The sequence below is a fragment of the Staurois parvus genome, unplaced genomic scaffold, assembly GCF_062004578.1.
Source record: "Staurois parvus isolate SC_StPar_1 unplaced genomic scaffold, SC_StPar_1.0 ptg000575l, whole genome shotgun sequence".
In the NCBI taxonomy this organism is placed as follows: domain Eukaryota; kingdom Metazoa; phylum Chordata; class Amphibia; order Anura; family Ranidae; genus Staurois; species Staurois parvus.
In genome coordinates, this window is record NW_028318371.1 from 6,783,476 (window position 1) to 6,808,986 (window position 25,511).

Sequence of the window (25,511 nt, forward strand, 5' to 3'; positions counted from 1 at the left end):
ATGGCGGTAGAAGGCGGGGTGGAGGTGCTGCTCCGGGACGGTTGGTACACAGTTGCGGGGAAGTTGTCGGAGGTCTCCCCGGTGCTGAGCGCGGACCGGTCCGGGGACAACGGGGTGACCAATGGATCGTTCCGGGGCCCCTCCGAGCCCCCCCAGCCCGAGGCCATCGCCAACCAGAAGCGGACGGTGCGGGTGGTGGAGCCGGGCGGGCTGGGGATCCATGAAGGGGGGCCGGGAGAACAAGATGCCCATCCTCATCTCCAACATCTTCCGCGGGCTGGCCGCCGACCTCACCCACTCCCTCTGTCGGGGGCGCCATCCTCTCCGTCACTGGCACCGACCTCCGGGATGACACACGTGACGAGGGCGGGCAGGGAGGTCACCCTGGAGGGTAAGTACCACCTGTGACATGGGATGGGGGGGCATGCATGTGTAGGGGACATGGGGGGGTAAGTACCACCTGTGACATGGGATGGGGGGGCATGCATGTGTAGGGGACATGGGGGGGTAAGTACCACCTGTGACATGGGATGGGGGGGCATGTATGTGTAGGGGACATGGGGGGTAAGTACCACCTGTGACATGGGATGGGGGGCATGTATGTGTAGGGGACATGGGGGGTAAGTACCACCTGTGACATGGGATGGGGGGAGCATGTATGTGTAGGGGACATGGGGGGGTAAGTACCACCTGTAAAATGGAATGGGGGTGCCATGTATGTGTAGGGGACATGGGGAGGGTAAGTACCACCCGTGACATGGGATGGGGGGCATGTATGTGTAGGGGACATGGGGGGATAAGTACCACCTGTGACATGGGGTGAGGGGGTGTCATGTATGTGTAGGGGACATGGGGGGGGTAAGTACCACCTGTAACATGGGATGGGGGCATGTATGTGTTGGGAACATGGGGGGGTAAGTATCACCGATGGGATGGGGTGCCATGTATGTGTAGGGGACATGGGAGGGTAAGTACCACCTGTGACATGGGATGGGGGGGCATGTATGTGTAGGGGAAATGGGGGGGTAAGTACCACCTTTGACATGGGATGGGGGGCATGTATGTGTAGGAGACATGGGGGGGGTAAGTACCACCTGTGACATGGGATGGGGGGGCATGTATGTGTAGGGGACATGGGGGGGGGGTAAGTACCACCTGTGACATGGGATGGGGGTCATGTATGTGTAGGGGACATGGGGGGGGGGTAAGTACCACCTTTGACATGGGATGGGGGGGCATGTATGTGTAGGGGACATGGGGGGGGGTAAGTACCACCTGTGACATGGGATAGGGGGACATGTATGTGTAGGGGACATGGGGGGTACATACCACCTGTGGCATGGTATGGGGGGCATGTATGTGTAGGGGACATGGGGGGGGGGTAAGAACCACCTTTGGCATGGAATGGGGGGCATGTATGTGTAGGAGACATGGGGGGGTAAGTACCACATGTGGCATGGGATGGGGGGGCATGTATGTGTAGGGGACATGGGGGGTGCATACCACCTGTGGCATGGGATGGGGGTGCCATGTATGTGTAGGGGACTTGGGGAGTAAGTACCACCTGTGGCATGGGATGGGGGGCATGTATGTGTAGGGGACTTGGGGGGTAAGTACCGCCTGTGGCATGGGATGGGGGGGGCATGTATGTGTAGGGACATGGGGGGTAAGTACCACCTGTGGCATGGGATAGGGGGGCATGTATGTGTAGGGACATGGGGGGTAAGTACCACCTGTGACATGGGATAGGGGGCATGTATGTGTAGGGGACATGGGGGGTTACGTATCACTGATGGGATGGGGGGAGTCATGTATGTGTAGGGGACATGGGGGGTAAGTACCACCTGTGGCATGGGATGGGGGGGCATGTATGTGTAGGGGACATGGGGGGGTAAGTACCACCTGTGACATGGGATGGGGGGCATGTATGTGTAGGGGACATGGGGGGGGGTAAGTACCACCTGTGACATGGGATGGAGGGGTGCCTTGTATGTGTAGGGGACATGGTGGGGTAAGTACCACCTATGGCATGGGCTAGGGGGAATATATGTGTAGGGGACATGGAAATGGGGGGGCATGGGGGTAAGTACCATGTATGATATGGGGGGTGCCATGGCAGAGTCCTATTCTGTTGCCATTGGAGGGGGGAGGGTTGCCATAGCAATGGAAAAGTTTTATGAGGGGGAGTGGCCCCTCAGTCTACTGTGGATACTGTATACCATGGGGGGGAGGGGGACCTGGCATGGCAGAATCTTTTTGGGGGTCTTGCCATGGCATTGGGGAAGTCTTACCCAGACGGTTCTGCCATGGTAAAGTCTTGTTCTGTATGTCATTGGAGGATGGAAGGACCTACCATGGTAATAGGGGAGTCTTACTGGGAGGGGTCCTGCCCTGGGAAAGTCTACTTTGAGTACAATATTCCATTGGGGGACTCTGGACCTGCCATTGTAATGGGAGAGTCGTAGTAGGTGGTCCTGCCATGGGAACCATTACAAAGTCATCTTCTGGTACCAATGGGGGGAGGGGGGACAAGTCTTATTCTGTATGTCATTGGAGGGTGGAAGGACCAGTCATGGTAATAGGAGAGTCTTACTGGGGGTCCTGCCATGGGAAAGGCTTGTTCTGTATACCTTTGGGGGGGCCGGGTACCTACCATGGCAATTGGAGAGTCTTATGTGGGGTCCTGCCATAGCAAAGTCTATTTTGAATACTGCATACCATGGGGGGGGGGGACCTGTCATGGTAAAACGGTCAACACATGTACAAAGGATTTGCAGATGAACGTTTGACAATCTACTAGTGTATAGCCAGCTTTACTGCTCTCCAGCCAACCAGGTTGGATGGGTTGACTGCCTTCTTCCTCATCTCAAACAATGGTTCTTCCCACCACGCTGGCTATGATGTGGCTGCAGGATGCCTGGACCACCATTTTCAAATATATATATAAAACAATGCCTTCAGTTATGACTGCGATCTCTTCTACAGGAGGAGGGATGCCCGCCCCCCTCCCCCGCCACCAATTCCTTTCCTGGGCTCTCTCATTCCATTGGGGATCCTGGGACCGCTCCAACCGGCAGCACCGACTTCAATACACACAGAGAAAGGAGCTGATGTAGTTCCTCCCTCTCTGTGGGATCACAAAATGGAAGCAACAAGGATTTTGTCACTTTTGGTTCTGGTTCTGTGTTTACTGGGCAGTTGCCGACCAGCTACTGTGCTGACCCATATGTGTCTGATCAGCTGCATTGGAGGCCAGAGGAGAGATCTGGGGTCTGATAGAGCCAGATGTCTCCATAAAGAGGACCTGTCATAGCCCATGCTGTCACAAGGGATGTTGTACATCCCTTGTGATAGCAATAAAGTTGATTTATAAAAAAAAAATAAAGGGACAGTTAAAAAGTTTAAAATAAAAGATAAAAAACACATTTTAAAGTGTCCCCCCCCCCCCCCGTGCTCATGTGCAAATGCATACACATATGTAAGTCCCGCACACATATGTAAATGGTGATCACACCATACATGTGAGGTATCGCCACGAACGTCAGAACAAGAACAATAATTCCAGCACCAGACCTCCTGCATCACTCTAAACTAGTAACCTGTAGAGGCTTTTAAAGTGTCACCTGTGGAGATTTGTAGGTCCCGTAGTTTGTAGATGTTCCACGAGTGTACTGCACAGTCTATTCCAAATCAAAACAGAAAGAAAAATGTTTCAAATTTGTTATTACTTTACAAAAAGTGAAGAAAAAGGAATATTTGGCTGTTCAAAAGAAAACATGACCTCTTCAAGTATCTGGATGTGTTCAATCTGATCCATGATCCCTGGTATGCGATAAATAGGCCCAACACCGTAGTATGAGAAACATCCCCATATCATGATGCTTGCACCACCATGCTTCACGGTCTTCACAGTGTACTGTGGCTTGAATTCAGTGTTTGGGGGTCGTCTGACAAACTGTCTGCAGCAGATCCAAAAAGAACAATCTTACTTTCATCAGTCCACAAAATGTTGCACCATTTCTCTTTTGCCAGTCAATGTGCTCTTTGGTAGATTGTAACCTCTTCAGCACACGTCGTTTTCCCAACAGTGGGACTTTGCGGGGGCTTCTTGCAGATAGCTTGGCTTCACATAGGGGTCTTCTAATTGTAACAGTCCTCACAGGGAACGTCACACCTTCTTTCATCACCCGGAGCTGATCATTGGCTGTCTTTGCCATTTTGGCTATTATTCGATCCATTCAAATGGCAGTTTTCTGTTTACTTTCACGTTTTGGTTTCCATTTTACAGCATTTGAGATCATTTTAGCTGAGAAGCCGATCATTTTCTGCACTTATTTATATATTTTCTCCTCTCCAATTAACTTTTTAATCAAAGTCGCTGTTTTTCTACACTTTGTCTGGAATGAGCCGTTCCTCAGATTTGTAGAGATATATTATATATAGAGGTATATTCCTTTCAGCAACACTGGCTATATCCATATGAACGTCCAACCTCCAGGAGCCACAATATACCGGGCAGAAAACAAACCTTCCTCACAAATTCACTATTCAGTGTCTCTCCAAAGAAAAGCCAAAGGGATCTGCAATAATGTTCTGCCATAAAAAATGTTCTTTATTAAAACCCGACCGGTACTTACATAATAGGAAGAAACAAGAGCGACAATCATACAAAACGCACTCATATCTACATCTCATTGGTTGGTTTGTATTCCCACAGATGGGGGGCCCAGTTTTTATTTCTGGGGCCTGTTTGTTGCCACCTTAGGCAGACTGTAATGGTTATTATATGGGATTTATTTTGTTATTATATACAGTACATGTTGTTCCTTAAAGCAGTTAGGGTGGATCCTGTCATCTCTAGGTGCATGGAGTACACTCACAGTCCTAGAAAGCTGGACTCTAAATACAGATATGAGAAATGTTTTCCTGTCAGAAGATTTTTATATCTGTTCATCCATTGCTGGGATTTACACAGCTCTGCCAGACAGCACAGCCAAGCAGACAAGACTACTTACAGTTAGGAAATACAGTGGTGTCCTCTGTTCACCCCCAACCGTCTGATTGGATGGTGAAACAACAGCAGCAGACTGATTAGGTCATCTCTTTGCTCTCTTCTCCTATCAGTATGTTCTGTGTTGGTACATGTGCATGCAGCACACCTGATTGGCTCTCGGTTCTGCCCCTTCTTCTTCCAGTGCTGCTGCATAGTAAGAGGCTGATACCAAATCAATTTCAGGCACTTCCACTAGTGGCATTAAAAACACACATTTCCAGATGTATTAACCCCTTCCTGTCGGATGTATGTATATATGTGGCAGCACAGAGATTGGCCGTATTCTGTGCCTCCACGTATACACATACCTGTTTTGTGTTGGCAGCATGCCCCCAGCACTCTGACAGCACCGTCACTGACAATTGGAAGCTGGTAGGATGGGCTTCCAATGATCTAATCATCCAATCACAGTGATCACATGGTGCGGAAGCTGAGCAAGCAGGTAACGATGCTCCGGTGTTACTATCTCTTAAAAGGCTGGGAAGAAGGGGTTAATGAATACAGAGTTGTATTCATTTGTGTCTGTTATATCTGTCTGGAGATTAGTCCAAAGATGTACAGTTTTTATTCAACTGTGTGTGGCAAAATATCCTAAAAATCCAGAGCTATGAACAGGGGATTCTAAGAAGATCCTGGGATTTCCCGCTGTAAACGCATGTGTTCTGTATTGCAGACATCTAGAACTGCATTCACCTGATGCCAAGCATACTGCGGTGCTGCGAGCAAAAGATCCTGCGGCGGCCCAGACCTGGTTCAACGCAATTCACGGGGCGGTGACGGAACTTCTTCCCAAGGTGATGGCCGAAGTCCAAACTCAGCTGGGAAAAAACGGAATCTCTGGAAGTCATGAAATTCGGCACATGGGCTGGCTAGCAGAAAAGGTCAGTTTGTTGTGTCTTTGGCTTTATATTGTTTATCTCACGAGCTAAATGACCACAAAAATGTCTCATCTGAAGTCCCTTTAACCCTTTTCCGCCTACTCCGGTGTCCTTGTACAAAGTTCTGAGTGCCTGGGGGGCGGGAAGATTTTCGATCATGTGACTGCTGTGTTTTGCTGTCATAGTGGTCACATGATCAGGAGTCGTTCCACCGGCTATGGATTATTAGTGAGGGCCGAGAGCTGTCTTTGACAGCCCAGTGTCTGTGCTGGGAGCTTGCAGTGAGCTTGTTCTCAGCACAGAAACATTGGCTGCCCAACAACGCACATGTGGGGGTGTTAAAGCCTGCCCCTGTGGCTGCAAATATGTGTTATTTGGGTGACAACAGGTTAAAGTGGAACTTAACCCCCCCAGGTTTAATTTTACTCTAAACCCCCTACTACCTTGTGTGCTGGGGGGAACTTAAATAACATACCCAGCCATCAACTGCAGCATTGCCCTGCAGTAATCTGCTGAAAGCGGAACCCACAGGGCCTTGTGCCGCCATCATTGGAGCCAGCTTTCTCTTCCAGGTCCTAGCAAGCAGCTCCCGATGACACTCCACTGCGCATGCACAGCGTATTGTACATAGCCCCAAAGCCACCTGAGACACATGATGTTGGTATCCTAGGGGGCTTCAGGTGGGGTGGGGAGGATGTCATTCTTACCTAAGCGAGGAAGGCAGAAGCATGGGGTGTGTTCTCCTAATGAAAGAAAGAAAGAAGTACAGGAGTTGGACAAAAATATGGAAACACTACATGATTTGCAGGTGTGAAAGTAACGACATGGTTTACGTTGAAAGTAGAAGTGACGTAACATTCTTTTGCTTCCGCTATGTGATGAGACACCTAGCTAACAGGTGGAAAGCCTCACTTCCATCATTTACTGCGTGCGCAGCTAGTAATATGGAGTCATGTCAGAGCTTACTGAGCTTCAAAGAGGGCAAATTGTTGGTGCCACTTAGCTGGTGACTGAAGTTGCCAGTTTATTTGCCGTGTTACGAGGTACAATATCAAAGGTTATGGCGGCATATACAGTTTCTGGGAAAACGATGTCTGGGCAGCCTTATCTTGGTATTCTGCAGGTCCCATTGTCACCTTGAAAGATAGAGTCACTGCCAGTGACTATATACAAATTTGGCCGACTATGTGCACCCCATGGTGCAGACATTGTTTCCCGAAGACCGCGCCATTTACCAAGCTGACAATGCTCCGAATTCACACAGCCGGCGTTGTCAAATCATGGTTTGGCGAGGATGCAGACAAAGTCTCACACCTTCCCTGGGCGCCACAGTCGCCGGACCTCCATATCATAGAGCCATTATGGTCAACGAGATTTGGGCTCGTTTTCCGCCTCTGACATCTTTGCGAGAACTGGAACGATTTGTGTATGAAGAGTAGTATCAGATTCCATTATCTACCACCCAAGACTTATATTTGTCAATTCCCAGGAGAATTCAGACTGTCTTGGGTGCTAAAAGGCACTTTTCCTCCCCCCCCCCCACTGACACCAATGATGGGGCACTATTCCACCCCCCACTGACACCAATGATGGGGCACTATTCCACCCCCCCCCACTGACACCAACGATGGGGCACTATTACTTTCCCCCCCCCCCCCCACTGACACCAATGATGGGATACTATTCCTCCCACTGACACCAAAGATGGGGCACTATTCCACTGACACCAATGATGGGGTGCTATTCCCCCCAATGATACTAATGATGGGGCAATATTCCTGCCACTGATACCAATGATGGGGCACTATTCCTCCCACTGACACCAATGATGGGGCACTATTCCTCCCACTGATACCAATGATGGGACACTATTCCTCCCATTGATACCAATGATGGAGGCACTATTCCTGCCACTGATACTAATGATGGGGTGCTTTTCCTCCCACTGACACCAATGATGGGGCACTATTCCTGCCACTGATACTAATGATGGGGTGCTATTCCTCCCACTGACACCAATGATGGGGCACTATTCCTCCCACTGACACCAATGATGGGGCACGATTCTTCCCACTGATACCAATGATGGGACACTATTCCTCCCACTGACACCAATGATGGGACACTATTCCTCCCACTGACACCAATGATGGGACACTATTCCTCCCACTGGTGTGCACTGGAAGAGGGGTAGTCTTAAACGGCGAGTATAGCCCAAACACTACATTTTAACAGGAAAAGTAGGGGGTCGTCTTATACGCCGGAAAATACGGTAGTTTGACTTCATCGTGTTCTTGCTCTATCTGTTTAATGTGCTGATTGTCTGCTTGTTATTTGGGTCCACTTTAAACTATGACCAGTTACTTAGGAGGAGACCTTTCTCTGCCACCTACTGGAATTTGTCATTTCTGTGCAATGTATGCGATTAAAGAGGGGACTCCGTATGCAGCTTTCATTGAATGTTGCCACCTAACAGCAAGCACTGAACACATCAAATATGCCACAGTCTCCTGGGAAGTGTAATTAGTCGGTTTGTTTGAATTTGGGGTTTTACTGTTACACTTAGGAATCGGGGGAGGCTGAGGATAGGGCCACTGTAGCTGACAAGCCCCCTTTGCCAGTCACACTCCGTGAACAGGGGATTGTGGCAGCTATGCTGTGTCTGAGATCAATGTTAGTGACGCCCACTAATTGGGCATTCGTCGGGGAGGAGCAGAGAAGCTGGAGATTAGGGACCAAAAAGAGATTTACTTCAAATTTCAATACTGTTTCATTGGAGAAGTGAATACAGGCATTTAGACATGCAAGGATGGATCTGTATTTATGTTTTTAATTCCTTCAGGAGTTAATTTTTTAAGGCCCAACACTGGAAACACATTTTAGTCAGTTATTGTGTACCGAGAATACTATCTCTACAGTCACTGACCTTACATTTTCCAAAATACAATATTTTTCCCTAAAGCGGGCCTTTAACGTCTTAAGGGGCCATGCACGGTGCTTACAAGAAGGTGTCCGTTCCGATATTGGGAGCACGTGTAAAGGTAAAGGTACTCTGGGCTCTGATTTGGGTCACGCCGTGTACATCGTTCTCTGGGGAGGTACAGTAGTAAGTGTAGATGGTGAGACGACTTGTTCAGCTGAGCCAATGCAGATTTAATGAGCATCACACTTGTTAGCGTTGGCGGTTGGATTGGCTGGATGTCCGTAAAGACAGATGCATCCAGTGAATGCTTCCTGTTAATATGGAAGATGGACAGTCTAGGTGTTGATAGACATCATTTATGTATTTACTTTGTACAGTTATTATTTGCTTTTTATGAACACGTAATTTCCAAAGGTTTTGCCCATTTATAACAGTCCCTGAGCGATTTCTCTGCTCCTTTTTTGTTATGTTTCCACAGAAGTTGAAGCGTATCTAAACCCGAGAACAAAATCTTTTCCAGTTTACCAATCTTTAGATTTGATGGCTGCCATTGTTTTATTTTTATTAGGATTATCTACTTTTTATGTTAAGCTGGTAATCATGTTCACTTCCTGTCCTAGAGTGACAACACTCAATGTACTATATCTATTGTAATGTTTGAAGGTTGTTTAGCTCAGGGTAGCGCTAATCTAGTCCCAGGATTGCAGATTTCTTCCCACCAAGATCACTTTGAAATTTCCAGGCTCCAGGTCCCAAAATTGGACCTTTCTGAAACAATGAAGAAACTGAAAAACCAGTTTCCTCTGCATTACACAAACCCCCTGGAGCCCCTTAACCTGCCTTGTTGAGGATCCTGGGTAGCATAATATCCTTTTACCAACATGACAGATCACCGCACTGTCACACTATGGAGAGCAGCATTGTCACCCTAGGACAAGAAGTGTGTCAGGGCTACAGAACAAACACGTGTCGGCTTGTGAGCTGCTATGTGAGTAATAAATCTTACCAAGTGCTGATTGTGAATCGCCTGCACCTAACACATGCTCATACTAGTGTGTAAAAAAACAAAAACCCACAATGTGCCGCACTTCACTTCAACAATAATATGTATCCAATCACTAATATTTCTAATGCATATCCAAATATATAAATGAATATAAATATATGTAATTGTGCATCCAGTTACTATTAGTTATGTATCAAAATAAATGAAAAAGTGAATAAACCAATGATGATTGTCAACAACAGTGTCCATATGATTGTTATAAGCAGTCAAAAGAAAAATCCATATATGAGTTCCTTCAAACGTGCAAACTTTGCTTTACCGTATAATATCCCGTGCTTCTTAAAAAGTATTTGGTGCGAATAACTTGCATAAACGTCCCCCCCCGGTTGTGCTCTCACCTCCAATATATGAACAAACCGTTAAGTAAGGTCATATAGCTCTTGTGTCCCTTTAAATGGACCAAAGTGTGGATGGGACGATATCCTGCTGTTTGGGGTCCTTCTCCACTCAGACGATAAACTCCCCTTCCACGGTGGTTATTATAGAGGAATACATCAAATCATAGTGTATTACCCTTTAAAAATCATTTTCATTAATAAAGGTAATGCACTCACATGTACTCTATGTTAAAACTGCTTTGTGCACAAAATGTGTCCTCCAGAACTTTTTCCCAGGTGAAAATCCTAAAATTGCCAGCTGGTGTCAGTATGGTACCATCGAGCATCGTGAGGGGCTTTGACGTCATGACGCTGGATGGAGCACGTTTATGCAAGTTATTCGCACCAAATACTTTTTAAGAAGCACGGGATATTATACGGTAAAGCAAAGTTTACACGTTTGAAGGAACTCATATATGGATTTTTCTTTTGACTGCATATAACAATCATATGGACACTGTTGTTGACAATCATCATTGGTTTATTCACTTTTTCATTTATTTTGATATATAACTAATAGTAACTGGATGCACAATTACATATATTTATATTCATTTATATATTTGGATATGCATTAGAAATATTAGTGATTGAAAACACATTATTTTTTAAGTAAAGTGCGGCACATTGTGGGTTTTTAGGACTACAGAACACCTCCCCCTTTCTCCATCTATACAAGGCTAGGTTCACACCCTCTCTATGCTCTTTCTCTAAAAAGTTATTCACTATATCGTATGGATGTTTGTATATTAATAGCCATAGGAATGACCGTTTCGGGATTCTCACCCCTTTCTCAAGCTCAATGTACATTTGAAATTGTGAAAGGGCAGGGATTCCCAAAACTCGAGAAGCGGCTGATTAGGCGGTCATGCAACACTATACCCATATTACATTTTTATCTTTTTATTGTGACAGATAGAACTTTCTTTTGGTGGTATTTGATCACCACGGGATTTTTCATTATTTGCTATATAAACAAAAAAATACTGAAAATTTTGAAAAAAAACCCAAAACATTTTTTGCTTAGTTTTTGTTTTATATTTTGCAAATAGATCACTTTTCTTCATAAATTTAGGCCAAAACGAATTCTGCTACATTTTTGGGATAAAAATAACCCAAAACAGTTTATATTAATTAGTCTGTGTGAAAGCTATAGAGTCTATAAACTATGGGATATATATTTGAAATATATGGCATATGGCTGTGATCAGGATGCTGGTATGGGGTGTGGCTGTGATCAGGATGCTGGTATGGGGTGCGTCTGTGATCAGGGCTCTGGTATGGGGTGTGACTGTGATCAGGATGCTGGTATGGGGTGTGGCTGTGATCAGGATGCTGGTATTGGGTGCGGCTGTGATCAGGGCTCTGGTATAGGGTGTGGCTGTGATCAGGATGCTGGTATGGGGTGTGGCTGTGATCAGGATGCTGGTATGGGGTGTGGCTGTGATCAGGATGCTGGTATTGGGTGTGGCTGTGATCAGGATGCTGGTATGGGGTGTGGCTGTGATCAGGATGCTGGTATGGGGTGTGGCAGTGATCAGGGCGCTGGTATGGGGTGTGGCTGTGATCAGGATGCTGGTGTGGCTGTGATCAGGATGCTGGTATGGGGTGTGGCTGTGATCAGGACGCTGGTATTGGGTGTGGCTGTGATCAGGGCGCTGGTATTGGGTGTGGCTGTGATCAGGATGCTGGTGTGGGGTGTGGCTGTGATCAGGACGCCGGTATTGGATGTGGCTGTGATCAGGGCGCTGGTATGGGGTGTGGCTGTGATCAGGATGCTGGTGTGGCTGTGATCAGGATGCTGGTATGGGGTGTGGCTGTGATCAGGATGCTGGTATGGGGTGTGGCTGTGATCAGGATGCTGGTATGGGGTGTGGCTGTGATCAGGATGCTGGTATGGGGTGTGGCTGTGATCAGGATGCTGGTATGGGGTGTGGCGGTGATCAGGATGCTGGTATGGGGTGTGGCTGTAATCAGGATGCTGGTGTAGGGTGTGGCTGTGATCAGGATGCTGGTATGGGGTGTGGCTGTGATCTGGATGCTGGTATGGGGTATGGCGGTGATCAGGATGCTGGTATAGGGTATGGCGGTGATCAGGATGCTGGTATGGGGTTTGACTGTGATCAGGATGCTGGTATGGGGTGTGGCTGTGATCAGGATGCTGGTATGCGGTTTGGCGGTGATCAGGACGCTGGTATGCGGTTTGGCTGTGATCAGGACGCTGGTATGGGGTTTGGCTGTGATCAGGACGCTGGTATGGGGTGTGGCTGTGATCAGGACGCTGGTATAGGGTGTGGCTGTAATCAGGATGCTGGTGTGGGGTGTGGCTGTGATCAGGATGCTGGTATGGGGTGTGGCTGTGATCAGGACGCTGGTATGGGGTGTGGCTGTGATCAGGATGCTGGTATGGGGTGTGGCTGTGATCAGGATGCTGGTATGGGGTGTGGCTGTGATCAGGACGCTGGTATGGGGTGTGGCTGTGATCAGGATGCTGGTGTGGGGTGTGGCTGTGATCAGGATGCTGGTATGGGGTGTGGCTGTGATCAGGATGCTGGTATGGGGTGTGGCTGTGATCAGGATGCTGGTATGGGGTGTGGCTGTGATCAGGATGCTGGTATAGTGTATGGGGGTGATCAGGACATTGGTATGGTGTATGGGGGGGGTGATTTGTTTGCACTGGGACAGGTGACAAGGCCTCCTGAATGATGTATTATTGATACTGTGGGGCAGTGATCAGGGACACAGGGGAACTAAACTGGGGCACTGGGGAGGCTGGCAGTGCAGTGTGTGAGGGTACAAGCAGCCTGACATTCAGTGTAAACTCACACACTGCAGGATCGTTCACACTGAGAGCAGAGAGAAGCGATTGGTCACAGCAGTCACATGTGATACACCACGTGATCGCCCTAACACAGCGGTAATGTGATCCACTGTGTCCGGGCGACACACCGATCACCGGGTTTCGTGGTGAGCGCTCTGTGAGCCGCACACGAGCCATCGATGCAGCCTAACGTACAGGAACATTAGCCCGCATCGGCGCTGCTTCCCGTCTGCCGTCTATGTAGAATGGGCAGACGGGAAGAGGGTAAGGAGGGGGCCAGGTAGCTGGCTGCTTGTCCTGGTTTGGTATGCATTTTGAGGGTAACCCCATGCCAAAAAGAAAATCCTTATCCGAGTATGTGGCCGGGCTGGCCAGTAAAGGGGGGAGACCCCCAGATCCTGCCAACCCAACCCCCCCCCCCATGTGAATGACTATGGGGTACGTTGGGCATTTTTTCGCTATTCGCCACTTCGCTTTATCTGGCAATAGCAACGCTGTACATGAATGACATTTTTTTTTCCCCACAAAAATAGAGCTTTCTTTTGGTGATATATGAACACCACTAGGTATTTATTATATAAATGAAAATTTTGAAACAAAAAAAACTTTTTGTTATAAAACATATCCAATAAAATTGTAAGCAAAAAAATCTAATTTCTTTATAAATTTAGGCCAACATATATTCTGTTACATGTTTTAGGTAAAAAAAAAACAAAACCACAAATCAGTAAATGTGTATTAATTGGTTTGTGTGAAAGTTGCAGCGTCTACAAACAATGGGATAAATAATAAATACTGGAATTTTTCTTTATCTTTTACATTTATTTATGTTTATACTATTAATGGCGATGATGAGTGGGGCTGTGATAGTGCGCCGAGCAATCTGACACTTTGTCACAACTGACACTGACATCTCCAGTGACACTGATACAGTGATCAGTGTTAATACTATACACTGTGACTGTATAAATGACACTGACTGGGAAGGGGTAACATCTAGGGGCAATCAAAGGGTTAGCGGTGTGTACTGTGTGTAGTATGGGCTGCTTTTACTAATCCATGTGGATGTTTTTACTCTCTGCTTTGCAGGAAGAAAAAAATAGACACATCGCTGCTGTTTGTAGAGAGGTCTGTGTTGCTTGTCAACACAGAGCTCTGCTAAGTCATTGGGTGTGGCTGTGGTCAGGATGCTGGTATGGGGTGTGGCTGTGATCAGGATGCTGGTATGGGGTGTGGCAGTGATCAGGGCGCTGGTATGGGGTGTGGCTGTGATCAGGATGCTGGTGTGGCTGTGATCAGGATGCTGGTATGGGGTGTGGCTGTGATCAGGACGCTGGTATTGGGTGTGGCTGTGATCAGGGCGCTGGTATTGGGTGTGGCTGTGATCAGGATGCTGGTGTGGGGTGTGGCTGTGATCAGGACGCCGGTATTGGATGTGGCTGTGATCAGGGCGCTGGTATGGGGTGTGGCTGTGATCAGGATGCTGGTGTGGCTGTGATCAGGATGCTGGTATGGGGTGTGGCTGTGATCAGGATGCTGGTATGGGGTGTGGCTGTGATCAGGATGCTGGTATGGGGTGTGGCTGTGATCAGGATGCTGGTATGGGGTGTGGCTGTGATCAGGATGCTGGTATGGGGTGTGGCGGTGATCAGGATGCTGGTATGGGGTGTGGCTGTAATCAGGATGCTGGTGTAGGGTGTGGCTGTGATCAGGATGCTGGTATGGGGTGTGGCTGTGATCTGGATGCTGGTATGGGGTATGGCGGTGATCAGGATGCTGGTATAGGGTATGGCGGTGATCAGGATGCTGGTATGGGGTTTGACTGTGATCAGGATGCTGGTATGGGGTGTGGCTGTGATCAGGACGCTGGTATGCGGTTTGGCTGTGATCAGGACGCTGGTATGGGGTTTGGCTGTGATCAGGACGCTGGTATGGGGTGTGGCTGTGATCAGGACGCTGGTATAGGGTGTGGCTGTAATCAGGATGCTGGTGTGGGGTGTGGCTGTGATCAGGATGCTGGTATGGGGTGTGGCTGTGATCAGGACGCTGGTATGGGGTGTGGCTGTGATCAGGATGCTGGTATGGGGTGTGGCTGTGATCAGGATGCTGGTATGGGGTGTGGCTGTGATCAGGACGCTGGTATAGGGTGTGGCTGTGATCAGGATGCTGGTGTGGGGTGTGGCTGTGATCAGGATGCTGGTATGGGGTGTGGCTGTGATCAGGATGCTGGTATGGGGTGTGGCTGTGATCAGGATGCTGGTATGGGGTGTGGCTGTGATCAGGATGCTGGTATAGTGTATGGGGGTGATCAGGACATTGGTATGGTGTATGGGGGGGGTGATTTGTTTGCACTGGGACAGGTGACAAGGCCTCCTGAATGATGTATTATTGATACTGTGGGGCAGTGATCAGGGACACAGGGGAACTAAACTGGGGCACTGGGGAGGCTGGCAGTGCAGTGTGTGAGGGTACAAGCAGCCTGACATTCAGTGTAAACTCACACACTGCAGGATCGTTCACACTGAGAGCAGAGAGAAGCGATTGGTCACAGCAGTCACATGTGATACACCACGTGATCGCCCTAACACAGCGGTAATGTGATCCACTGTCCGGGCGACACACCGATCACCGGGTTTCGTGGTGAGCGCTCTGTGAGCCGCACACGAGCCATCGATGCAGCCTAACGTACAGGAACATTAGCCCGCATCGGCGCTGCTTCCCGTCTGCCGTCTATGTAGAATGGGCAGACGGGAAGAGGGTAAGGAGGGGGCCAGGTAGCTGGCTGCTTGTCCTGGTTTGGTATGCATTTTGAGGGTAACCCCATGCCAAAAAGAAAATCCTTATCCGAGTATGTGGCCGGGCTGGCCAGTAAAGGGGGGAGACCCCCAGATCCTGCCAACCCAACCCCCCCCCCCATGTGAATGACTATGGGGTACGTTGGGCATTTTTTCGCTATTCGCCACTTCGCTTTATCTGGCAATAGCAACGCTGTACATGAATGACATTTTTTTTTCCCCACAAAAATAGAGCTTTCTTTTGGTGATATATGAACACCACTAGGTATTTATTATATAAATGAAAATTTTGAAACAAAAAAAACTTTTTGTTATAAAACATATCCAATAAAATTGTAAGCAAAAAAATCTAATTTCTTTATAAATTTAGGCCAACATATATTCTGTTACATGTTTTAGGTAAAAAAAAAACAAAACCACAAATCAGTAAATGTGTATTAATTGGTTTGTGTGAAAGTTGTAGCGTCTACAAACAATGGGATAAATAATAAATACTGGAATTTTTCTTTATCTTTTACATTTATTTATGTTTATACTATTAATGGCGATGATGAGTGGGGCTGTGATAGTGCGCCGAGCAATCTGACACTTTGTCACAACTGACACTGACATCTCCAGTGACACTGATACAGTGATCAGTGTTAATACTATACACTGTGACTGTATAAATGACACTGACTGGGAAGGGGTAACATCTAGGGGCAATCAAAGGGTTAGCGGTGTGTACTGTGTGTAGTATGGGCTGCTTTTACTAATCCATGTGGATGTTTTTACTCTCTGCTTTGCAGGAAGAAAAAAATAGACACATCGCTGCTGTTTGTAGAGAGGTCTGTGTTGCTTGTCAACACAGAGCTCTGCTAAGTCATTGGGTGTGGCTGTGGTCAGGATGCTGGTATGGGGTGTGGCTGTGATCAGGATGCTGGTATGGGGTGTGGCAGTGATCAGGGCGCTGGTATGGGGTGTGGCTGTGATCAGGATGCTGGTGTGGCTGTGATCAGGATGCTGGTATGGGGTGTGGCTGTGATCAGGACGCTGGTATTGGGTGTGGCTGTGATCAGGGCGCTGGTATTGGGTGTGGCTGTGATCAGGATGCTGGTGTGGGGTGTGGCTGTGATCAGGACGCCGGTATTGGATGTGGCTGTGATCAGGGCGCTGGTATGGGGTGTGGCTGTGATCAGGATGCTGGTGTGGCTGTGATCAGGATGCTGGTATGGGGTGTGGCTGTGATCAGGATGCTGGTATGGGGTGTGGCTGTGATCAGGATGCTGGTATGGGGTGTGGCTGTGATCAGGATGCTGGTATGGGGTGTGGCTGTGATCAGGATGCTGGTATGGGGTGTGGCGGTGATCAGGATGCTGGTATGGGGTGTGGCTGTAATCAGGATGCTGGTGTAGGGTGTGGCTGTGATCAGGATGCTGGTATGGGGTGTGGCTGTGATCTGGATGCTGGTATGGGGTATGGCGGTGATCAGGATGCTGGTATAGGGTATGGCGGTGATCAGGATGCTGGTATGGGGTTTGACTGTGATCAGGATGCTGGTATGGGGTGTGGCTGTGATCAGGACGCTGGTATGCGGTTTGGCTGTGATCAGGACGCTGGTATGGGGTTTGGCTGTGATCAGGACGCTGGTATTGGGTGTGGCTGTGATCAGGATGCTGGTATGGGGTGTGGCTGTGATCAGGACGCTGGTATAGGGTGTGGCTGTGATCAGGATGCTGGTGTGGGGTGTGGCTGTGATCAGGATGCTGGTATGGGGTGTGGCTGTGATCAGGATGCTGGTATGGGGTGTGGCTGTGATCAGGATGCTGGTATGGGGTGTGGCTGTGATCAGGATGCTGGTATAGTGTATGGGGGTGATCAGGACATTGGTATGGTGTATGGGGGGGGTGATTTGTTTGCACTGGGACAGGTGACAAGGCCTCCTGAATGATGTATTATTGATACTGTGGGGCAGTGATCAGGGACACAGGGGAACTAAACTGGGGCACTGGGGAGGCTGGCAGTGCAGTGTGTGAGGGTACAAGCAGCCTGACATTCAGTGTAAACTCACACACTGCAGGATCGTTCACACTGAGAGCAGAGAGAAGCGATTGGTCACAGCAGTCACATGTGATACACCACGTGATCGCCCTAACACAGCGGTAATGTGATCCACTGTCCGGGCGACACACCGATCACCGGGTTTCGTGGTGAGCGCTCTGTGAGCCGCACACGAGCCATCGATGCAGCCTAACGTACAGGAACATTAGCCCGCATCGGCGCTGCTTCCCGTCTGCCGTCTATGTAGAATGGGCAGACGGGAAGAGGGTAAGGAGGGGGCCAGGTAGCTGGCTGCTTGTCCTGGTTTGGTATGCATTTTGAGGGTAACCCCATGCCAAAAAGAAAATCCTTATCCGAGTATGTGGCCGGGCTGGCCAGTAAAGGGGGGAGACCCCCAGATCCTGCCAACCCAACCCCCCCCCCCATGTGAATGACTATGGGGTACGTTGGGCATTTTTTCGCTATTCGCCACTTCGCTTTATCTGGCAATAGCAACGCTGTACATGAATGACATTTTTTTTTTCCCCACAAAAATAGAGCTTTCTTTTGGTGATATATGAACACCACTAGGTATTTATTATATAAATGAAAATTTTGAAACAAAAAAAACTTTTTGTTATAAAACATATCCAATAAAATTGTAAGCAAAAAAATCTAATTTCTTTATAAATTTAGGCCAACATATATTCTGTTACATGTTTTAGGTAAAAAAAAAACAAAACCACAAATCAGTAAATGTGTATTAATTGGTTTGTGTGAAAGTTGCAGCGTCTACAAACAATGGGATAAATAATAAATACTGGAATTTTTCTTTATCTTTTACATTTATTTATGTTTATACTATTAATGGCGATGATGAGTGGGGCTGTGATAGTGCGCCGAGCAATCTGACACTTTGTCACAACTGACACTGACATCTCCAGTGACACTGATACAGTGATCAGTGTTAATACTATACACTGTGACTGTATAAATGACACTGACTGGGAAGGGGTAACATCTAGGGGCAATCAAAGGGTTAGCGGTGTGTACTGTGTGTAGTATGGGCTGCTTTTACTAATCCATGTGGATGTTTTTACTCTCTGCTTTGCAGGAAGAAAAATATAGACACATCGCTGCTGTTTGTAGAGAGGTCTGTGTTGCTTGTCAACACAGAGCTCTGCTAAGTCATTCGCTCAGCCGTTCAGCAGGTCCCAGCCATAAATCATTTGGCTGAACCTGCTGATTGGCTTGGGCTGTAGCGAATGGCAGCACAGATGGGGGTAACGGGCACACATGCCCCCTACCTAGAAATGAAAGATCACATACATGTACGTGATGTGGTGCAGAGGAGACCCCAGGCTGCTGTATATTTGCATGGGCCTGTCGGCAGCTGGTTAATTCATGGAACAGAGTTCTACTACCTAATAGTCTCTTATATGTTGTGGTGAGATGTCTGGAATCGGGATCCCAGATCTTCACATCCAGTGCAGCCATGACTAGAGGGTTCAACTCTTCTAGATGTGGGATTCATTGTATTGGATGGTCCATGCAGCAGAATTAGTGGGAACAGATGATACTATGAGAGACAGAAGAGGCCAGAGGGTGACTAAGCCCCGTAGACTCCACTGGGAACTAAAATATCACTTTTGGGTGGACTGACCCTTTAACTGTACAGGATATGGTGGTGGTACACAAATGAAAGGAGTACGGGACACACGGAATGATAGAAATGCCAGTCACCACAGACTTGGAATTACACTGTATCTGAGCACCACAAAGAGAAAATGATCATTTATTCATTTGTAATAATCAAAGAAAACTCCCCCATCCATCCATGTTTCCATGCTTTATTTTACTGAGAAATCACTTTGAAAAACTCTTGTCTAGATTTCTGGCTGTGACCACCTTGAGTAAGGGCAGATGATTGATTTGGCATTTACTTCCTGGAATCCATCTGCCCTTAGCTCAGGCACAAATGTGTGCTTAGCTGAGAAAGCCCCTGCTCCACTCCTGAATACTCCTGGGATGTATGACTTTATTTGCCTAGGCTGGAAACCAGGAAGTAACTGAGGAATTGTTAATAAAAAAGAATACGTTTAAAACAAGTAAATGTGATCTACGTTCCTAAATACACTGCTCAAAAAAATTAAAGGAATGCTTTTTAATCAGAGTATAGTGTCAAGTCAATTAAACTTCTGGGATATTTATCTGGTCAGTTAAGTAGCAGAGGGAGTTGTTAATCAGTTTCAGCTGCTTTGGTATTAATGAAATTAACAGTTGCATTAGATGGGCAACAGTGAGACGACCCCCAACACAGGAATGGTTTTACAGGTGGAGGCCACTGATAATTTTTTTCCCTACTCATCTTTTCTGACTGTTTTTCACTAGTTTTGTATCATATGACGCCCTCCCAGAACTGGACAACCGCGCTCTATCCGTTATTCAGCTATAGTGCGCTTGGCAAGTGGTTAAAAAGATATTCCAGCATCCTCTGAGATCTCATGTTTCAGTCCATCTGATGCTGCCACGTTGCACCTCAGACTGTCCAGGAGCTCAGTGGTGACCTGGTCCAGATCTGGGAGGAAATCCTCCAGGACACCATCCGTTGTCTAATTAGAAGCATGCCCTGACGTTGTCAGACATACATACAAGCACGTGGGGGCCATACAAACTACTGAGGACCATTCTGAGTTGCTGCAATACAATTTTAGCAAAATGGACTCGTCTGCTGCATTTTTTTTTTCACTTTGATTTTCGGGGTGTCTTTGAATTCAGTCCTCTGTTGGTTGATCATTTTCATGAAACGATGGGGCGTCCTTATGTTCCTAACACATCACCCCGTCCATGTCAGTATAGAGATCCAACATGAGATTTTCCCCATTGAGATCTGATGTGTTCTCAAAGTGTTCCTTTATTTTTTGAGCCGTGTATTTGCTAAGGATAGCAGCAGAAGGATTGAAAATAGCTCATGTTTATTGAGATTGAAGTGTATTTTATTTATTATTTATTTCAGGTACTTCTATATCGCCGTCAATTTACACAGCACTTTACATATATATTGTACATTCACATCAGTCCCTAACCCTCAAGGGGCGTCCAATCTAAGGTCCCTAACTCACATCCATACATACACTGTCTGTCTATCTATCTATCTATCTATCTATCTATCTATCTATCTATCTATCTATCTATCTATCTATCTATCTATCCAGTTGTATCCAACCCTTGGCGATTGCATGGACCGTCACTCGTAAGCGACTTTTTCCATGAATTCTCTTAGCAGTTATTTTACAGGGTAGGTTGCCAGGTCTTTCTCCAACCCCCACCATGCAGGAGATCCCACATGACCAGGGATGAAACTAGGACAATTTAGACAGGAGCCAATTCACCTACCAGCATGTCTTTGGAGTGTGGGAGGAAACTCACACAGGCACAGGGAGAACATGCAAACTCCAGGCAGGTGGTGCCATCTTTGGGATTCGAACCAACGACCCAAGTACTGCCAGGCGGAAGTGCTAACCATTTAGCCACTATGCTGCCCAAGTTGTGCATTAAAGTTTTTCTGTTGCCTGAAGTTGCCCCCCCTCTGATCAATTTATTGTGTTCCATTGAACGGGCTGCCGACACACGCCAGAATAGACCAAATATCGGACACGCATCGTTTCTTCTGACTAGATGTGCAGTGTGGTGCGCTGCAATGCATGTTTGTCAGATGTGCGTTCGGTTCCTATTGACAATGGATGGCACTGCAACACGCTAATGCATGGACCATGTGTCGTCCTATGTTGTAGTAATGCATCTTACCGCAACACAAAAGTGTGATTGGATGCTTCATGTAAGGTGCACATAGGCAGGGCAATTCACAGAACGTTCCAATACACAGAGTCCTCCAGCATACTTACCAGCCAGCCAGCAAAATTGGAAAAAGCCGAAAATGTTTCAGCAATTTGTGTTCAGTTTGTTGGATACATTTGCAAATATATGTGAAGCCGCACTGCCACGTCAAGGCTCCTCTGTACAGTGCGGTCCCTAACTCCACTCTAATGTCATTTCCAAATTGTGACATACAGAGCAAGAAATACATTCAGAATGTAAACTAGTTCAACAAAAATTAAATCAAAAACAGAGGTTTTGGTTGCATATATTTGCAATTATATACAAAACTACCATCTATAGACGTCTGAAACATGACTGAAAAAAAATACTGGCCTCCAACCTCCCCTTATAGCCAGTCCAACACACGCCTTTAAAAAAGAATACCAGCCTCCAACCTCCCCTTATAGCCAGTCCAACACACGCCTTTAAAAAAGAATACCGGCCTCCAACCTCCCCTTATAGCCGGTCCAACACACACCTGGAAAAAAAATATTGTAGCTCTCTTGTGGGTGAAGAGAGCTGGTGTAATTGCTTTCTTGGAGGCAGGTGCTGATGACAATCCTTCAATAGAGCGATGACGGAGCCTCCACGTGAATATCACATGCTGACGAAGCCTCCACGCGATTGGCACATGCTGTGGGAGCCTCCACGTGCTCGGCACAAGCCGTCGGAGCCCCCACGTGCTCGGCACAAGCCCTCGGAGCCTCCATGTGCTCGGCACAAGCCCTTGGAGCCTCCACGTGCTCGGCACAAGCCCTCGGAGCCTCCACGTGCTCGGCACAAGCCCTCGGAGCCTCCACGTGCTCGGCACAAGCCCTCGGAGCCTCCACGTGCTCGGCACAAGCCCTCGGAGCCTCCACGTGCTCGGCACAAGCCCTCGGAGCCTCCAGGTGCTCGGCACAAGCCCTCGAAGCCTCCAGGTGCTCGGCACAAGCCCTCGGAGCCTCCAGGTGCTCGGCACAAGCCCTCGGAGCCTCCAGGTGCTCGGCACAAGCCCTCGGAGCCTCCACGTGCTCGGCACAAGCCCTCGGAGCCTCCACGTGCTCGACACAAGCCCTCGGAGCCTCCACGTGCTCGGCCCAACCCCTCGGAGCCTCCACGTGCTCGGCCCAACCCCTCGGAGCCTCCACGTGCTCGGCCCATGCTGTCGGAGCCTCCACGTGCTCGGGCCATGCTGTCGGAGCCTCCACGTGCTCGGCCCATGCTGTCGGAGCCTTCCAGGCGGAAGTGCTAACCATTTAGCCAATGTGCTGCCTCCAACCATTTAGCTACCGGCCTCCAACCTCCCCTTATAGCCGGTCCAACACACACCTTGAAACAAAATATTGTAGCTCTCTTGTGGGTGAAGAGAGCTGGTGTAACTGCTTTCTTGGAGGCAGGTGCTGATGACAATCCTTCAATAGAGCGATGACATAGGAGACTTTCCGATGATGAAGATCCTCCTCTGCTTCACCTCCTAGTGTAAAATTTCTTCCAACTTCTTGGCCATCTTAACTCCCAGAACAGTCGCACCCTGGCCATTTAAGTGCAGTCCGTCCCTGCTGTAGAGCTGGTAACTGAACGAAAAGTCTGCCCAGTTCTCCATGAACTCAAACCCCTCCTCTCTGCACCAGTTCTTCAGCCACTTGTTAAGCTCTCTAATCTCATTCTGCCTCACTGGTGTGGCTCGAGGTACAGGCAGTATTTCTGAAAATACTGCCTTGGAGGTTCTTTTCTTCAATATAGCTCCCAAGTCTCTGAAATCTTTTTGTAGGGCGTTCCATCTTCCTCTGACTTTGTCGTTGGTACCGACATGTACGATGACAGCTGGGTCCTCCCCAGCCCCTTTCAGCAATCTGTCCATGCGATCTGCAATGTCCCGAACCCGAGCGCCTGGTAAACTACAGACTGTTCGGCAATGACGGTCTTTGTGACAAATTGCTTTCTCTGTACCTCTAAGAATGGAGTCCCCTACCACCAGTATATGTCTATCCTTTCTTGTATCCTTGTCCTTATCTTCACTGGAGGAGATGTTCCCCTGGCATTTTGGTAGGGTCTTGTCATTAACGTCGCGTTCTGTCGGAGTCTCCACGTGAATGTCACATGCAGATGGAGCCTCCACGTGAATGTCAACTACTGACGGAGCCTCCACGTGCTGGGCACATGCTGTCGGAGCCTCCACGTGCTGGGCACATGCTGTCGGAGCCTCCACGTGCTGGGCACATGCTGTCGGAGCCTCCACGTGCTGGGCACATGCTGTCGGAGCCTCCACGTGCTGGGCACATGCTGTCGGAGCCTCCACGTGCTGGGCACATGCTGTCGGAGCCTCCACGTGCTGGGCACATGCTGACGGAGCCTCCACGTGCTGGGCACATTCTGTCGGAGCCTCCACGTGCTCGGCACATTCTGTCGGAGCCTCCACGTGCTGGGCACATGCTGTCGGAGCCTCCACGTGCTCGGCACATTCTGTCGGAGCCTCCACGTGCTCGGCACATTCTGTCGGAGCCTCCACGTGCTGGGCACATTCTGTCGGAGCCTCCACGTGCTCGGCACATTCTGTCGGAGCCTCCACGTGCTCGGCACATTCTGTCGGAGCCTCCACGTGCTCGGCACATTCTGTCGGAGCCTCCACGTGCTCGGCACATTCTGTCGGAGCCTCCACGTGCTCGGCACATTCTGTCGGAGCCTCCACGTGCTCGGCACATTCTGTCGGAGCCTCCACGTGCTGGGCACATTCTGTCGGAGCCTCCACGTGCTCGGCACATTCTGTCGGAGCCTCCACGTGCTCGGCACATTCTGTCGGAGCCTCCACGTGCTGGGCACATGCTGACAGAGTCTCCACGTGCTGGGCACATTCTGTCGGAGCCTCCACGTGCTGGGCACATGCTATCGGAGCCTCCACGTGCTCGGCACATTCTGTCGGAGCCTCCACGTGCTGGGCACATTCTGTCGGAGCCTCCACGTGCTCGGCACATGCTGTCGGAGCCTCCACGTGAATGTCACATGCTATCTGAGCCTTTACGTGCTCGGCACATGCTGACGGAGTCTCCATGTCGATATCATATCTCTTCTCGCTCACTGTGGCAAGCCTGCCGGGTGAGCTGTGTTTGCAGTAAATAATATTTACATCTACAATAAAAAAGAATTGAATTTAGCACCTTAATCTACATTTTATATATTTTTCTTTATACAAAATCAAAATACAGAGAAAGTTAGAAACACCTGTGCCAGGGACAGTAAGGAGACCTGACATGATAGGGACACAGGGATGACTATAGTGGCCTTCATATAAAAATGCTAGTTGGGTGGCAGTTATGCCAAGCCTCTACAATTAAATGACTGAAGAAACCGGCAAGTTAAATGAGTGGGCGGGTCACAAGGGAAGTGGCAGTAGGAAGTAGTGGTGTCACCCGCCTGGCTCTGCATTGTGGCTGGGGTTTGTGAATCATTGGGCCAGCTAAGCACAGCCTTTTTTTACTGGCAGTTTTGCCCAGAAAGTGTCATTTATCAGCCCTGAGGTCAGGCAGGATACGGGTCACCCACTATGGGGGGGTCATACACCAGCCTGACAACAGCTGATTGTTTACATTGGCAGGGAGAGTACACACGTGACTAATGTAGTAGGAATATTTATGTCTAGTCATATGTTTTTATCAATGTTATATGGATATTCATACTTTTGCTGGTCGAGTTGCAATGTGAGCGTCACGTGTATTCATGA

General features: G+C 48.4%; 1 protein-coding gene across 1 annotated transcript; it reads left to right on the forward strand.

Annotated features, from left to right (window-relative positions):
- On the forward strand, positions 1-23,690 carry LOC149450402 (beta-1-syntrophin-like). The gene is made up of 3 exons (XM_089692013.1): positions 1-395; positions 5,727-5,934; positions 23,565-23,690. The coding sequence occupies exons 1-3, from the start codon at positions 1-3 to the stop codon at positions 23,688-23,690; spliced, it is 729 nt and encodes a 242-aa protein (XP_089548139.1).
- Positions 23,691-25,511: the final 1,821 nt, after the last annotated feature.

Excerpts from the sequence above, each read along its gene's own strand:
- LOC149450402 (XM_089692013.1), top strand. The coding sequence starts at position 1 with ATGGCGGTAGAAGGCGGGGTGGAGGTGCTGCTCCGGGACGGTTGGTAC. Across the intron at positions 396-5,726 it reads GAGGTCACCCTGGAGGGTAA|ACATCTAGAACTGCATTCAC; the intron begins GTACCACCTGTG and ends TCTGTATTGCAG. Across the intron at positions 5,935-23,564 it reads TGGGCTGGCTAGCAGAAAAG|GGCGTTCCATCTTCCTCTGA; the intron begins GTCAGTTTGTTG and ends ATCTTTTTGTAG.